At 37.0% G+C, this 17012-nt stretch overlaps 1 protein-coding gene across 2 annotated transcripts in view; it reads left to right on the top strand.

Annotated features, from left to right (window-relative positions):
* The window catches only part of LOC307147159 (protocadherin-15-like), a 214432-nt gene that overhangs the window by 53131 nt on the left and 144289 nt on the right, over positions 1 to 17012 (top strand). For both annotated transcript variants that reach the window (XM_079851679.1, XM_079851680.1), the window contains 5 exons: positions 4288 to 4448; positions 6944 to 7099; positions 11963 to 12082; positions 13882 to 13992; positions 14910 to 15080. In XM_079851679.1, coding sequence (XP_079707805.1) covers positions 4288 to 4448; positions 6944 to 7099; positions 11963 to 12082; positions 13882 to 13992; positions 14910 to 15080 — 719 coding nt within the window. The remainder of the gene's footprint in view (positions 1 to 4287; positions 4449 to 6943; positions 7100 to 11962; positions 12083 to 13881; positions 13993 to 14909; positions 15081 to 17012) is intronic.

Genomic DNA, 17012 nt, shown 5'->3' with positions numbered 1-17012 from the left:
CATTCATATACATAGATGATATTCATGGGCTTTAATATCAGGGTCAGGATGTAACAGCCTGGCTCCGCTTAGCAGGAATGGCTGATAAAACTGCCATTTGGTCTCCAACTGAGGGAATGAGAACAAATGTGCAGTACATTTCTTTTTTATACTGTTATCAATGTGAGTGATAAAACATTCACAGAATGTCAGATTCTCTCTGCCCAAAGAGTCTCTTTACACCACTGCAGTTCAGAAGAACACAGGACATACATTTTCAGGCCAGGAATGATAGAGCTGGATGGACACGGTGTTTTCTGCTGGGGTGGAACCCTGTAGAGAGAACAGTGAGAACAAAGAAGGAAAGGAGGAGGATTCACATTGAAGTGTGAACAGAGATAACTCAACGTACTGTGCCGAGCATCACCCAGGTGTGCTGCCAGCTTGCAAGGGCTTCGGCCTGCTGCAAACCAGCTGCCAAGGGACGTCCAGGATCAGGCACACCGCTGTTTGAGACAGCAGAGAGAGGGAATGGCGTGCCGCGTCCCAGTGCTCGCCAAGAATGCGTTCATCACCCATTGGCGTGACATAGAAAACCATCTGGCCGCATGCTGAGAGACAGGGCTTTAGAGAGGGGGAGGAGAAGAAGCGGTTACCTGCAACCTGGAATAGTGTGAAAGAGCTGTACTGTGGGTGTACGCTGAGAGGAAAAAAAGAACACACTAGAGAAAACACACTTCTAGTGCTTTGCCGAGCTGGGGAATATCATTAGATGTTGTCAGAGTATATTTTTTTCTTTTGTTTTTCTTTTCTTTTTTTCTATTGAAGTGTACAGAAAACACACAATCCTTTTCAGTGGACCACAACATTTCAATCTGTCTGTCTACCTATCTTTTAAGTAAAATAAAAGGTCATCTAATGTACACCAAGCAACTGAAGAGTCATAGGTCACTTTGCAACCATTAAAAAAGTATGTTCCATATAGTATGAATGTGTGTATTATGAATTCATTTCTATTCATCTGTTATGTTGTCATTGTCATGTGACCTATGGCATCAGTTGCGTCGTTTGCGTCGAGTGTACACTTCAGAATCTCGCCGGAAGTAGTAGGTCATCCAGGTACTTTTCGCTTACTGTTTTATGAATATGAATTCGGACATGTTACTCAGCTCACATACTGTTTCTTTCGCCTGCTATGGAAGTAGGCATATTCAGATGCAGCACAAGTCTGCTGATTTGGGACAGCACATCAATTTCTTTTGCCAACTTAAGGAAAGGAAATGATGTTAGCATTATAGTGTTAAAGTGCTCTTACTGTTAGATCCACTTGGCCCTTTAAAATGACATTGTGTTCCCAGGCTGTTTTATGGGCAGTAATCACTGTAGCTGATGACTTGCAGGGAAAAGATGATTTATGAAACCATATTAGTTTATTTTCCACTGCTCAAGGTTTGTGCTTTGTTTACCCTGTTATGTGTCTTAGTGCACCGACTAGCTATGCCTGTGTTTTAAACATAAATTGTCTCTTACAATACGACGCAAACATATAAAACAATATTAAACAACAACTCAGTGTGGAATCTCCTCTAGGATTTAGTTTGAATTAATAATGTCCTACAGCTGTTTGAAATGAAAGGCTAAAGTGAGCGTGAGATGTTCTGCTCTACTCTGTGAACTGCTACTGTTGCTCACGCAGTGTGTTCTTATGCTGTCAGCTGCTTTAAATTACCTGCTGCAGTCAGAGAGGTCTCATTAAACCCACACAACAACCTGGATACTGCTCTACACCGTTTTTGTTTGCATTTTCTGACACACCCTGTGAAAAAGAAGTGTGCTTAATGTGCACTTGTTGTGTATTTCATATATACTATGTTTCTTAACACACTAAGTACACGCAAAAAGTTCACTATGTTTTAATGTCTAATGAAAAGATTGAAGGACAGTTTAAAATGTTTTAATAATCCTTTTTCATGCTTTAAAGAAGTACACTTTTTGATTTTGATGAGTTGACTATGTGTTAACTGTCACGGGTTGTGTGGGAGAGACTCAACACACGAAGATGATGAAGTAGGTAGACAGGCTTTAATTCTAAGTACGTTAATCCAACACGGTACATCCAAAACACAACTGCACAAAGACGAGACCCGACCAAGACACACCAACTGAACTGAACTTAAGTAGGGGAGATAATGACCCGCACACACTTGAACTCAGTGACGAAATCAAATGAGTGACCATGACGACAAACAAGGCTTCAAGAAACGGTGAACAAAAACAAACAGTCTTTGATGGCGTGACATTAACATATAAATCACATGTATAATGCTAGATTATAATAGATTATTAATTGAAGTTTGTTATTTGTTATTTTTTTATAGATTTTAAATGTACTAAATTTCAACTTCATCATTACAAATGTTTAAAATTTAAATACATTTCAATAGTATAGTGTCAATAGAAATCACATTACATTTTTAAGTTTAATTTACCACAAATACACTTTAACCATGTTTCAAAGACAATGGAAGTAATTATGAAATGTACTTAATACATTAATAGATGTACTTAAGTCCTTAAGTGGGTCAAAAAAGCACTCTTAACTAATTGCTAGGGATGCACCGATAAAAAATTTTTGGCCGATACCGATAATTCTTTATATTTGAAAGTCGATAATTCAAATTCAAATTTATTTGTATAGCGCTTTTCACAATACATATTGTTTCAAAGCAGCTTTACAGAAAGTGCATTTCAGAAATGTACATAGAAAAATACAGTTAGTTAATCATGTATTAATTTAGGGCATAACATATCGCCAGTGTTGAGTCGTCTCTTCACAGGCATCGAGTCGTCTCTTCACGGGTGTTGGGGCATCATGAGAGGCTGGATACAAACTGGAGCTGACGAACTCTATTTACCTCGGGACTAGCATCCCGAGATAACAACAGAAACCAATATATTGCCCGATAAATCTAAATCCAAATATTTATATAATTTTTTAGAGCCTTATTACAAAAACAAAAGTCTCACCATTAAATAATGTCCCAAGCACACAATTGTAATGATGTTCTCATTATAATTTTATGTAGCCTATATGACAGACTTGTGCTGCACGTTGCACTTAACTGTATTTTCTTTCTTGAAGTTATTCCAATCATATTTCAAGCAGTTCAAAACCATCATGGTAAACAGTGTGTATCAGAAATGTCTCAGCTGAAGGAAATAATCCATTATTCATCGGCTTTAATATATAGGCCAAATTTTCTTATTGAATATCATTCAAAATGAACTATATTGGCTGATATCGATGTGGTGGCCGATATATCGTGCATCCCTACTAATTTCATTTAACATAAATGTAAACTATGATACATTTTCATTGAATTGTAAATAGCATGCAATTAAGTGTCTGAAAACATTACATTCATTTCACAATTGTTATGTTTGGGCAGGGACGAAGAGAGGTGAGTATCCACTTGCAGCAAAGTTCATTCAAAACCAAAGACAAAGATTTTCCAAAATTAGGTGCCTAAATCAAAAACAGGAGCAGAAACATGAAACAGCTTTTACAAACAAAGACAACAACAGACAAACACAAGGTAATATGTACACAGGATAACAAGAGGTTAACAAGGCACACCTGAAAATGATGAATCACTATAACAACTAATGAGGGTAACTATGGCAACAAACATGGTGGCATAGGGCACAGAACAAGGAAGTAAACACAGAAACAATGGGAAACAGAACACACTTCAAAACAAGAGTCCATAAACACAAACCCAAGACGGGAACACAGACCGGGATCATGTCAACAATAATATCATTTTTTATATTTTAAAGCATATAATTTAGTATGATGAAGTGATTTTTTTTTTTTTTTTTCCCACAAGGGACAGTGTGATTATAGGACGATAAAATGGATGTGGATTAATTTTCAGGTCATTTGGTCTTGGAAGAATTTGGTGAGGTTTTTTTGAGTTCATGTTGGTATCTTTGCAGGCAGAAATCATTGAGATCTATTCTAAAAATTTAGAAAGGAAATAAAAACACATCTGTTCATCCGCTCTACATCTTAGGTCTCTAATTAGCTTTATTGTTTCTTCCTACACAAAAACAACTGACACTTGAAAAAAAAAAGTCCCTAATTATATTTGCATGTGTGCCATTCTATTAGTATGCATATGGCAAGAACAAGCAATTCATGCATTTGCATTTAATAGTATAATTAAATGATTAGCAATATGCCACAAATGCGTTTTGAAAAAGAAACAGTGAGCAAATAAGAATGCTTGTTTGTTATTATCACAGGAACCCTTCTGGTGGAGAACATGCAGATAAACGGGAGAGCAGAAGACCCTGACAGGACCATCTCTTTATCTCTACGGGACAACCATGACCACTGGGTCATTCTGGACCCGGTCAAGCAGCGCTTGTATCTCAACAGCACCGGACGAGTTCTGGACCGAGATGTAATTATCTGAAATCCTTTTGCTATTCAAGTCTGAGACCACCATTGAATGCTAGTGATGCAGAAATGAACACACTTCACCTTTAAACATTACAATAAAACATGTTTGAAAAGGTTGCTAATTTTGTTTTGGAGGTCCCCTACAATAAATGTACAGTGCTGGTCAGAATTATTTGCCCCCTTGGTAAATATGATCAAAGATGGCTGTAAAAAATAAATCTGCATTGTTAATCCTTTTGATGTTTTATAAAAAAAATACTCCAAAACACATTGGGAACAATTATTTGCCCCCTTTTATTAAATACTTTTTGCAACCTCCTTTTCCCAAGATAACAGCTCTGAGTCTTCTCCTATAATGCCTGATGAGTTTGGAGAACGCCTGACAAGAGATCAGAGACCATTCCACATACAGAATCTCTCCAGATCTTTCAGATTCCCAGATCCATGTTGACGCTTCTTCTCTTCAGTTCAGCTCACTCATAGGGTTCAGGTCAGGGGACTGGGATGGCCATTGCAGATGCTTGGTTTTGTGCTCAGTGACCCATTTTTATTTTTATTTTGATGTTTGTTTTTGGATCACTGTCCTGTTGGAAGATCCAAACATGGCCCGTTATAAGATTTCTAGCACAGGCTGTCAGGTTTAGATTTTTTATCTGTTGGTATTTCATCGAATCCATGATGCCATGTATCTGAACAAGATGTCCAGGACCTCTGGCAGAAAATTAGGCCCACAACATTAAAGATACAGCAGAGTATTTCATTTTACACATGGGGTACTTTTTTATCCCTGTGTGCACCAAACCCATCATTTGGTGTTTCCTGCCAAAAAGATTTTTTTTTTTTTTTTTCGTCTGACCATAGAACCCGTCCCGTTTGAAGTTCTAGTAGTGTCAGTTACTTTGCAAACGTTCTATGGACAGATGAAACAAAAAAGAGCTTTTTGGCAGCAAACACTTAATATGGGTTTGGTTCATATAGGGATAAAAAAGTACCCCATGTGTAAAATGAAATACTCTGTATGCAATGTATGTAATACGGTTCAGATGTAGCATTACATCTTTAATGCTGTGGTCCTAATTTTCTGCCAGAGGTCCTGGACATCTTGTTCAGATACATGGCATCATGGATTCTATCAAATAACAACAGATAAAAAATCAAAACCTGACAACCTCTGCTAGAAACCTTATAACGGCCATGTTTGGATCTTCCATCAGGACAGTGATCCAAAAACAATCATCAAAATCTAAACAAAAATGGGTCACTGAGCACAAAACCAAGCATCTGCAATGGCCATCCCAGTCCCCAGACCTGAACCCTATAGAACATTAGTGGGCTGAACTGAAGAGAAGAAGCACCAACATGGATCTGGGAATCTGAAGGATCTGAGATTCTGTATGCGGAATGGTCTCTGATCTCTTGTCAGGCGTTCTCCAAACTCATAAGGCATTATAGGAGGAGACTCAGAGCTGGTATCTTGGGAAAAGGAGGTTGCAAAAAGTATTCAATAAAAAAGGGGCAAATAATTGTTCCCAATGTGTTTTGGAGAAAAACGTTTATTTCATTTATTTCATTTTTTTAAAATAAAATATCAAAAGGATAAACAATGCAGATTTATTTTTTACAGCCATATTTGATCATATTTACCAAGGGGGCAAATAATTCTGACCAGCACTGTATGTGCATCCAAGGTAAAAAAAAAGTAAAATATAAAAAAAATAAAACTTCAATTTTTTCATAATATACATTGCACATCATCTCATTTCCCAAAGAGTCTGAAAATGGCTAGTTCGAAGATTCAGTCTCTCTAAACCACTCCTTTCCGAGAGCCTACTCTGCTCTGATTGGTCTAATGGCCCAGTCTGTTGCGACTGGTCAACCGTTTACAACGCATGTAAGAAACAAAACTCTCCAAAACAAACAAAAAAAAAACTCTTCCAGCCCTCAGAAACAACTACAGTGTTTGAGGACGGGTCAAAGTAGATGTTGTTTGCGAGCAGCCAATGAAGACCATAGGCTGTCATTATGCAAATTTATTACATTGTTACATAGGTTTGTAACAGGAAGTAGGACTGGAATTGACGACAATAACTTTTTTTGAGGTTCACTTTGATCTTTAAAACTTTGCAGAAATTTTCACAAACAACTATATTATATACTGCATGAAAGGTAATATTCAAATAAGCATAATAGTGGCACTTTAAATCCTAAAATTGTTAGACTGATAATATAATTTGGACTAAAAATCAAATAAAAATCAACTGGTGGTCTCAGACTTTTGGACACTCTTTATCTATTCATTTCTTTAGGTTCAATCAGAACTATGATAAATAATAAACAAAGAAAATCTTCTCTTTAGCTGGGAAATCTGTTGTTCACAGCATCCACTTTGTAATGGGCTTCATAATGGACTGCAAATGGTCATTTTTAGTTCGTCCTGCTGAATGCACACCATGCAAATGAACTGCTTGAATTCGATCTTTTCTTTTTGTCTTTTAGCCTCCCTCCTACATTCAGTCCATTGTAGTGCAGGTTCAGTGTACTAATGAGCTTGTTGGCACGGTGATCCTACACGAAGTGCGGATAGTCGTCCGGGATCGAAACGACAACACCCCACGCTTTCAGCAGCCACGATACTATGTAGCCATTAATGAGGTGAGTTTCTATTTAGCGGGGCTTCTTTTGTTCTTCTTCTGTAGTTATAATGACTTTTTCATGAACACCGAAGTCACTGGCATTCTGGAGCGCACGTTATTAAAAGTTTGCAGAAGTGAGTTGCTTAGCTAAAACTGAACATTTGCTAGCTGTAATTGGAAATTCAACCAGTGAATTGTGTCAGTATGATGGTTTACCTACGCCGGGGTTATTTTGCGGTAAATGGATTGCACTTGTGGGCTTTGGAGCTGAATCATTTAGCTGTTAACATTTCTCTGTATTTGACTGCCATGTAATTATCCCAGAAGTGCTGTAGCTCACTGAGTAAATCTGCCAGTCACCTTTTGTGACTTATTTAGCTTCTCTTTGTTTTTCCACAGCAGGGGTTGTGTGAATTCCCATTACACCGTTGTTCAGCATACACAATATTGAAATTTTAGCTGAAACCTTTTTGTGATATACTTTGCCCCTCTTCTTCTTTTTCTTCTTTTTTTTTTGCATCCCAAATCACTAAAAAAAAAGCTAATATTCAACTATTCTGGTCCATTCAATGAGTCAAAAGTTTGGAATAATTAAAGGGATAGTTCACCCAAAAATGAAAATTCTGTCATCAATTACTCACTCTCATGTCGTTCCAGACCCGTAAGACTTTTGTTTGTCTTCGGAACACAAATGAAGATCTTTTTTATGAAATCTGAGAGATTTCTGTCCCGCCATTGACAGCTACTCAACTGACACTTTGACGCTTCAAAAAGTTAATAAAGAGATCGTAAAACTAATCCATATGAATTGAGCGGTTTAGTCCAAATTTTCTGAAGTGACTCAATCGCTTTATATGATGAACAGATTGAATTTAGGTAACAAATAGATTTTAATTCTTCTTTTTTTTTGAAAGAAGTCTTTTATGCTCGCCAAGGCTGTTTTTATAGTTATATTTGGAAAAACAATTACAATTAAAAATAACTGTTTTTTTTTTATTTATTTTAATATACTTTAAAAAGTAATTTACTCCTGTGATGGCAAAGCTGAATTTTCAACATCATTACTCATTACATCATTACAGTCTTCAGTGTCACATGATCCTTCAAATCTCATTTTGGTAGCTAAATGCATTATTAAGTCCAAATATAAGAGATATGCAAAGGGCAGGAGATGTGTAAAACTTTGTGAATGACAGTAATGCTGGTTCCGTGGAGTTTCATGGTGGAGATTTTGTGTGGGCCTCCCATTACGGTCACGATACACCACATTCTATGACTCTATCTTTCCTGTTAAAAATGGTGTCCTTTTCTGGACGTTCATTAGCCCTATTTTTATTTTTTCCTTCATTTTTGATTAGCTTCCGAGAACATTCAACATGTAGTGTCATGGTGGGTCTGTAGCAATGCTGCCTCGGTCTCCAGAGATCTTCTCACATTGGATTGACTGCATGGAGAGTGTGTGGCTTTCAGCTAATTGAGAGTTGTTCCCCGGAGAGCTGTCAGTAGAGATTTCCCTCATTAGGAGGCAGCTTCAGTGGCAGGCAGCCTCCTCTCGAGTGGCCTCAAAAAACGGCAGGCTGTATTGCCCGCCATTGATTTAAACCGGAGTTTGAAACGTCTGACTGACACACAGATAAGGGGGACTAACACAGCTCAGTCCATCAGTCAACAAGCACTGCAGAGTGCACTATAAAAGTCCACCCAAGTGGTATGCTGAGTTTAAGAGAGACAGTGAAGTAAATAATAATGTTGGGGGGAAAAGCATTTGATGGACGTGTGGATTGAATTGCAAGTGGTTCTAAATGGCTAAAGGGTTGTTTGTGTTCATTGAGTGTCTGCAGATGCTGTGAAGTTATAGAGAAGTTCAGGTGTTCATTGATCAATGTCACTAACTTAATGTCCTTTTGCCCTACAGCTATTGAGATTGATTAAACTGTAAGCTACAAGAGGCTGTGCTATACTGAAATTTGTCAGGCTGACAACGGTTGATGACCATTTTAGTCACGACTACCCTGTATATTTACTTGTAGCATTTTATTTATGTCAGATCCAAGAACCGTGATTAGCTACTGTACTTGCTCTTCATGACTGTCGGACAGAAACCTCATATCTCTATATTTCGTGTTTAGTTTTTTTTTTTTTTTTTTTTACATAAATCATTACTGTTGGTCACACTTTATTTTACACTATTGATTTTGGTCAAATGTTAATATAATGACATGCTCAAGTGTATAACCATATGTGACCCTGGACCACAAAAACAGTCACATAGGGCAATTTTTTTTTAATTGAGATGTACTGTATACATAAGCTTTCCATTGATGTATGGCTTGCTAGGATAGGACAATATTTGACTGATATACAACTATTTGAAAATCTGGAATCTGAGGGTGCAAAACATATCGAAACATTGAGAAAATCACCTTTAAAGTTGTCCATTTATGTTCGCGATTGTGCTGCATTCACTCACAAAAATAAATGTTTTATATATTTACGGTTGGAAATTTACAAAATATCTCCATGGAACATGATCTTTACTTAATATCCTAATGATTTTTGGTGATTGCCACAAATATACCCGTGCGACTTGTGACTGGTTTATATATATATATATATATACTCACCTAAAGGATTATTAGGAACACCTGTTCAATTTCTCATTAATGCAATTATCTAATCAACCAATCACATGGCAGTTGCTTCAATGCATTTAGGGGTGTGTTCCTGGTCAAGACAATCTCCTGAACTCCTAACTGAATGTCAGAATGGGAAAGAAAGGTGATTTAAGCAATTTTGAGCGTGGCATGGTTGTTGGTGCCAGACGGGCCGGTCTGAGTATTTCACAATCTGCTCAGTTACTGGGATTTTCACGCACAACCATTTCTAGGGTTTACAAAGAATGGTGTGAAAAGGGAAAAACATCCAGTATGCGGCAGTCCTGTGGGCGAAAATGCCTTGTTGATGCTAGAGGTCAGAGGAGAATGGGCCGACTGATTCAAGCTGATAGAAGAGCAACTTTGATTGAAATAACCACTCGTTACAACCGAGGTATGCAGCAAAGCATTTGTGAAGCCACAACACGCACAACCTTGAGGCGGATGGGCTACAGCAGAAGACCCCACCGGGTACCACTCATCTCCACTACAAATAGGAAAAAGAGGCTACAATTTGCACAAGCTCACCAAAATTGGACAGTTGAAGACTGGAAAAATGTTGCCTGGTCTGATGAGTCTCGATTTCTGTTGAGACATTCAGATGGTAGAGTCAGAATTTGGCGTAAACAGAATGAGAACATGGATCCATCATGCCTTGTTACCACTGTGCAGGCTGGTGGTGGTGGTGTAATGGTGTGGGGGATGTATTCTTGGCACACTTTAGGCCCCTTAGTGCCAATTGGGCATCGTTTAAATGCCATGGCCTACCTGAGCATTGTTTCTGACCATGTCCATCCCTTTATGACCACCATGTACCCATCCTCTGATGGCTCTGATATCTCCTCTGATATCCAGCAGGATAATGCACCATGTCACAAAGCTCGAATCATTTCAAATTGGTTTCTTGAACATGACAATGAGTTCACTGTACTAAAATGGCCCCCACAGTCACCAGATCTCAACCCAATAGAGCATCTTTGGGATGTGGTGGAACGGGAGCTTCGTGCCCTGGATGTGCATCCCACAAATCTCCATCAACTGCAAGATGCTATCCTATCAATATGGGCCAACATTTCTAAAGAATGCTTTCAGCACCTTGTTGAATCAATGCCACGTAGAATTAAGGCAGTTCTGAAGGCGAAAGGGGGTCAAACACAGTATTAGTACGGTGTTCCTAATAATCCTTTAGGTGAGTGTATATACACACACACAGTATGTAGATTCAATGAATGTGTATTTGTTTATCTATCAATCATTGTATTGCATTGCTTTGCATTGCATTATATGTTAAAAACTGCAGAGCTTTAATCATAAAAGTATTTAAATATAATATTACTAAGACAAATTACTGGGAGATATAGAATGACAACTAATATTTAATACATTAAATAATCTGCTATACTGTAAAAAAAAAAATCTCACTGATTGCACTTTGTGGAACATATGCTAATAGCTATTCTATTGTGCTTTATTTGACACTGTCAGATTCACTCAGGATTTTGTTTCTAGGATCTCATTATGCATAACAGGCTGTTTAATTATTCTTTGTTCGGATAGCCTTACATGACCTCGTCATGACAGCAGTCAGAGAGTTTTCCTCACATCGTGATGGCGGTTATTTTCATCATAAAGGCTCTCTGAAGCATCCTAACTCTCTTTGCCAGTTTTGTTGTCTGGAATTTGTCTTTTTTTCTGTGTAATATGTCTTGTCAGAATTTCAGAGTAGCGGCGCAGGAACTAACGTCTGAGTTCCCAGGTGCCTGTAGCTTCCGCAGCAGACTCATACCTATTACTTCCTCTTTTTCTTTGCACTTCTGAGAGCTGCACCACAGCAGGGGCTTCTCGGATCTAAATAGTAATGGGATACTTAGTAATAGTAATGGGATACTATTTAATTACTCACCATTAAATCAAATATTAAATACCATTACAACCATTCTGGTTCCAGTTGTTTTGAAAAAATCCAAAATGCCAAAATATATGAAGAGAATGAGCGCTGTGTACTTTATAAGAGCATATCCATCAAACTCTCCCTCAAAGGATTGCGGTTTAACACAACGGTCAAGACACTTAAAGCATAAACCAGTCAGCTAACTTACCAGCACCAGGAATCAAGCACAAGATGAAGAAATGGCAGTAGCAACTAAGGATGAAACCACGTTCATGCTGATAGGTGGCCAACTGAGAAAGTGTTAAATATGCTTAACTTGTGTTTCTATCTTTTTCAGCTAACGCCTGTTGGAACCACCATCTTCTCAGGTTTTACAGGGAACAATGGGGCTGTTGACCTTGATGATGGTCCTAACGGGCAAATTGAATACACCATTCGGTACAACCCTAAAGATCCAGTACGTGTTTTTCTTTTTTCTTTCTTTTTTTTTTATTGCTCAGAATGTCCTCAGAATAATAATAATAAAAAAGCTTAAAGCTATAACATCTTCAAATGTGATTTGAGTAATGAATATGCATTGATATGAAAATACAACAGCATCAGCATCAACAACAACAATACCATTAATACTAATTTATATTTATTATAAGAAAAGTAACATCAAAATATGATTACTATTATTATTAAGTCATTTTAATACATTTTCAGTAACACATTATTTTACAATGTCCTTGTTCTATTATATAGTACATTGAATTACTATAGTAATAACAGTAAATTCTGTAAGCAACCTACCCTAAACCAAACCAAACCCTAAACGCATAGTAAGTACATGTTGTTCATTTTACTTTATTTTAAGGTGTCCTTGTTACAATGTACATTTAAGTACTGAGTACTAATTAACTATGTGTACTTACTATAGGGTTATGGTTAGGAGGTTTGTTGCAGGGTTAGTTGCATGTAATTATGCAAAATTTATTGTTATTACTATAGTAACCATTTGTAACGTGTAACAATATATTTGCATGTTTGTGTAATTACACTGTACTAAGTATAACCCAATTTTCAATTAGTCTGCCTTCTAACAACTGGTCAGAAATATTGTGTTGTAAGTTTAATCACAATTGTGTTTTTTTTTTATTTTATATGATTTTTATTTTTTGTTATTTTACTTTATTTTATTGCCAGCCATAGTTTTATATTTCTCTCCATGTTTACTCATTTCTCTATATGGTCTGGGTGTGCTGGAGAGGTAACAGAGAATTTCCAGCAAGTTCTTTTTAATTGATTTACTCCACAACCTTACAAAACCTAAACCTTGGTGAATACTTTGTGCATCATTGATACAAATCATAATTTAGCACAATTTGGCAACATGAAAATATACAAACAAAGCAGTAAATACACCAAATATAATATAGCAGAAAGTATGCATGCGATGAAATGCAAATACAATTCAGCAAATCGTTTAAATGAATATGGTGGTATTACACATGCAAATTGGTGACATTCTCTGATTGCTTCTTAATGAGTGCAGCATTATTGCTTTGAGTGGAGTGAGAGGAGCTAAACACCACTTAACCATTTCAGGAATATTTTATTCACAAAGTTCAAGTGTTTTGTGTGACATCTTTAAAGTCTCAGCCTCAAAGTAACACATTTAAACCACCCACAGTCTGTTCACTGACCATCTGATGCATATGCTTACTGAAAAGCACTCTCAATGTGATGCAATGAAATCTGTAATTGAGCTCTAAACAGTAATTTTATAAGTTCACCTGGGAAAAAAAAAGTTGATTTCAAGGTATGGTGGAAAATTTTCTAGGTAAATAATTATTCCGTCTAAGTGGTTGGTTCTTGGCCAGAGTAACCTGCAATGTGGATTGGATTTAATGTTGAAATTCAAAGGTCTAGCTATGCAAAGACTACTGTGTTCACTTTCTAATTCATGGTTAGGTAATTGTGATAGGTGGCCATTTACACATCAAACATTTTTATTTCAAAAGAGCAAGGAACATCCTGTCTCCATGTCCCTTTTAAAGTGTTACGCGTTGTATGTATTGCTAATAAGGGTGATAAGGTTCTGAAAGTCAAGCAGTTTTGTCCCATCAGCATTCTCTTCTTATTGAAGCAGATAGATGATGAATTTCTCATGAGGCTGGAAGTGTGTGAGCCTTTGTTGTATGTGTGTGTGTGTGTGTGTGTGTGTGTGTGTGTGTGGGAAACCCTTTTGACCTACTCTTTCCTTCTCCACAGACCACAAACAGGACATTTGACATCCCTCTCACCCTGTCAGGATCTGTGGTTCTGAGAGAGAGGCTGAATTACGAAGAGATCACACGCTACCTGGTCATCATTCAGGCCAACGTGAGTCTCCACGGGAGGAGATGATATATAGTACAAAAGAAAAAAAGAAAAATGTACTCTGCCTCATGTCATTCCAATCCTGTAAGACTTTCACAAACTGAGATGTTAAGCAGAGTGTCCAACCTTCTTTTGTCTATAAAACAAAAATGGATGGTCGTTTACACGGCCAAACTCCATAATGAAAAAAAAAAAAAAAAACAGCTTAATGTAGTTTATACAACTCTGAAGTCATATGAGAATTTTGTGTGAGGAACAGACTGAAATTGGAGCTGTCACTGGAAATCTCTGAATCCCTCAAGTTGCATTTGCTGTTGTGTTCAATACAGAAATGGTGCCTTTAGACACGTAATGCTTTGAGTTTAACGTTAATTGGTGCTAAATGGCATTGGTTGGACTTAAATTTCAGTCTGTCCCCTACACAAAGGCTGAAGTCTTGGAAAATAGTGGGAAAGAGTTATAGAAACTAATTTTATGATACTTATTTTGTCATTTTGAAGCAAAAATGCGGTCTTAAGGTGCAGTCACATTTACCATTTTCAATTATAATCCACATGATCAGAATTTTGCATGAGGGAGAAAGATTTCCCCAAAGAGATTTTGCAACAGGTTCAAGATGGTCACACATCTTTTTTTATGTGAACTTTATTTAGTATCTTAATCTTGTTTGTATGTTGAATTTTTTAGACCTAAACAGCTTTAAATCCCAACCAATTTCATTCACAAGATATTCAACAAGAAAAAGATGTAGGACTTGAAAGGGATTTAAAAACTAAGCGAGATATCCAATCTTCTCATTTTGTCAGTAGAATGTCTTATTTTGACTTTGACTGGAGTCTTTTTGGGTAGCGAGTAAGTTTGAAATCTTGGAGTTGGATTAAAACGTCAGCCCTAAAACCAAAGTTTGTGTTTCCCTTCAGGACCGAGCTCCAAACCCAAAGGACCGGCTCACCGCCACCACTACGCTTACGGTGGATGTGTTGGACGGAGATGACCTGGGCCCCATGTTTCTACCTTGCAGCCTGGTAGACAACACCCGAGACTGCAAACCTCTTACTTACCGCGCCAGCATCTTGGAGCTCACAGATCCGGTGAGTGCTTCCTGATCCTGTGCTTTAAGTAGTAGCGTTAAGTCTATCTTGTAGCTCCAGCCTGAGAATTTAACTGGCAATGGTTTGTAGTTTGACTGAAGTGTATTTTGCATTGCTGGTCTTTAAAAACATCTTTATTCTCTATGACAGACCAAATGGCTTTGCACATGCTTCTACCGTTAGAGAACTTTTAAATTCTGGTTTCATTTCCGAAACCACTTAAAAAATTCCTGTGTTTTGATTATTTTAGTATTTTCTGTCGCAAATGAAGTATCTTGAGACATTTGGCACAAGTTTCGGTTCATTTTGAGTCGGACATGTCGAAAATAATGCCTTGCGGTTCAGTGGATAAGTTGAGAACCGATTTGTTGAGGGAGTGTCTCATGAAACTGATTCAAACATATTAAATGCTTATCATTTGTAGTGTTTTTGAGCCATATGTTGAAGTTTAGTAAATAAGCCAAGAACCACTCCAACCAATTTAGTAAGCAAGTCCTTAGACAGATTTAAACTGATTACCTTTCAGTTGGAGACTTTTTTCTTTTAGTTTTTTGGTTATTTTAAGCAATTCATTTAAAATAAAAGGCTCATTTTGTGAAATGGACAACTCTGGTCTTGCTGTATGTTTACTTGCAAAGATGTCGCTACACCCTTTTTACTGGGGCACAAGCACTAGTGAAATACTGCTGCACCCAAATAAAATATTTTTCTAAAATCTTTATCTCTCGATGGAAATTGCCATATACTAACCTGAAAATCTTTTTTTCCTGAAAATCATGTTCAGTGTTTTCTATCAGCTGTTTAAAATTGTAACTAGTGATGCCAAATTCACAAATAAATCAAGTTTCGATTTAATATGTCAAATAGGTTGGCAAAAAGGGTCTGAAATTTTTGCAATTCAGTTAGATTCATTTGGAGAGTTCAATCATACTCTGAATCATCCGCAGGGGCTTCTCGGATCTACTTAATCAGACAGCTATGTATTATGCTGTACTGCAGGTAAAGACAATTTGTATCCATAACAATTATATATATGTGTATATATATATATATATATATATATATATATATATATATATATATATATATATGCCACAGTACGTTAACTCACTCTCTTTTTAACTCACCATTAAATCAAATATTAAATACCATTAAAACCATTCTGGTTCCAGTTGTTTTGAAAAAAAGTGGGCACAGTTCTGCATAAGAACCAGTTCTTGGTTACAAACCCTACAAACAAGTCACTGTTGCATTGGCATTTCTTTTTAATTACCACTTAAAATGATTTTGTGAAGTGAAAGTTATAATGTAGATAAATGAGGTGATTAAGGGACAATTTGTGAGTGGGAGTGAATGTGTAGGCGACACAATGCAAGTGTAAAGTGTAAATAATAAAAAAAGTCTTATTTTTGTGCTAAACTTTGTCTGGCTCAAGGGCAGAGTGGTGATGGGGTTCTTAGTAACTCAGTTCACGGGTCACCCCTATCTGCGATTGCACCTGCACTATTTGCAGCTCCAGCGAAGAGCCTTGAGCACTAGGATATCGCCACCCGGCTTATGTGATAAATGCTTCTTTAAAAACATGAAATTATGGCCATGGGGCATACAACCTTAAATCAGCATTTCTATTAGCTTCAAAATTTGGTTGATGTATTGAAAACTTGATTTATTTTCAGCCAACTCTCAACAAAGTGAAGTGATGTTTTACTGAATGATGAATATTGCATGCATTGGTGTTGTTTAGTTTTTTTGCATTAAGCTACGTTCACAACCTATTTTATTATGGTAATGTGTTGTGTTTTCCAATTGAAACAGGGTAATCAACCAAAAAAAAGGGTAGGACAGAACATTATTGTATTCATTGAGAGTTAATTGGATAATGAAAGAGTGACAAGAATACAGTGCTAGTTAACATTAACCAATATCCCAGGC

Source organism: Squalius cephalus, assembly GCF_949319135.1.
Source record: "Squalius cephalus genome assembly, chromosome: 19".
Classification (NCBI taxonomy): Eukaryota; Metazoa; Chordata; class Actinopteri; order Cypriniformes; family Leuciscidae; genus Squalius; species Squalius cephalus.
This window is presented reverse-complemented; position numbering and strand designations above follow the sequence as displayed.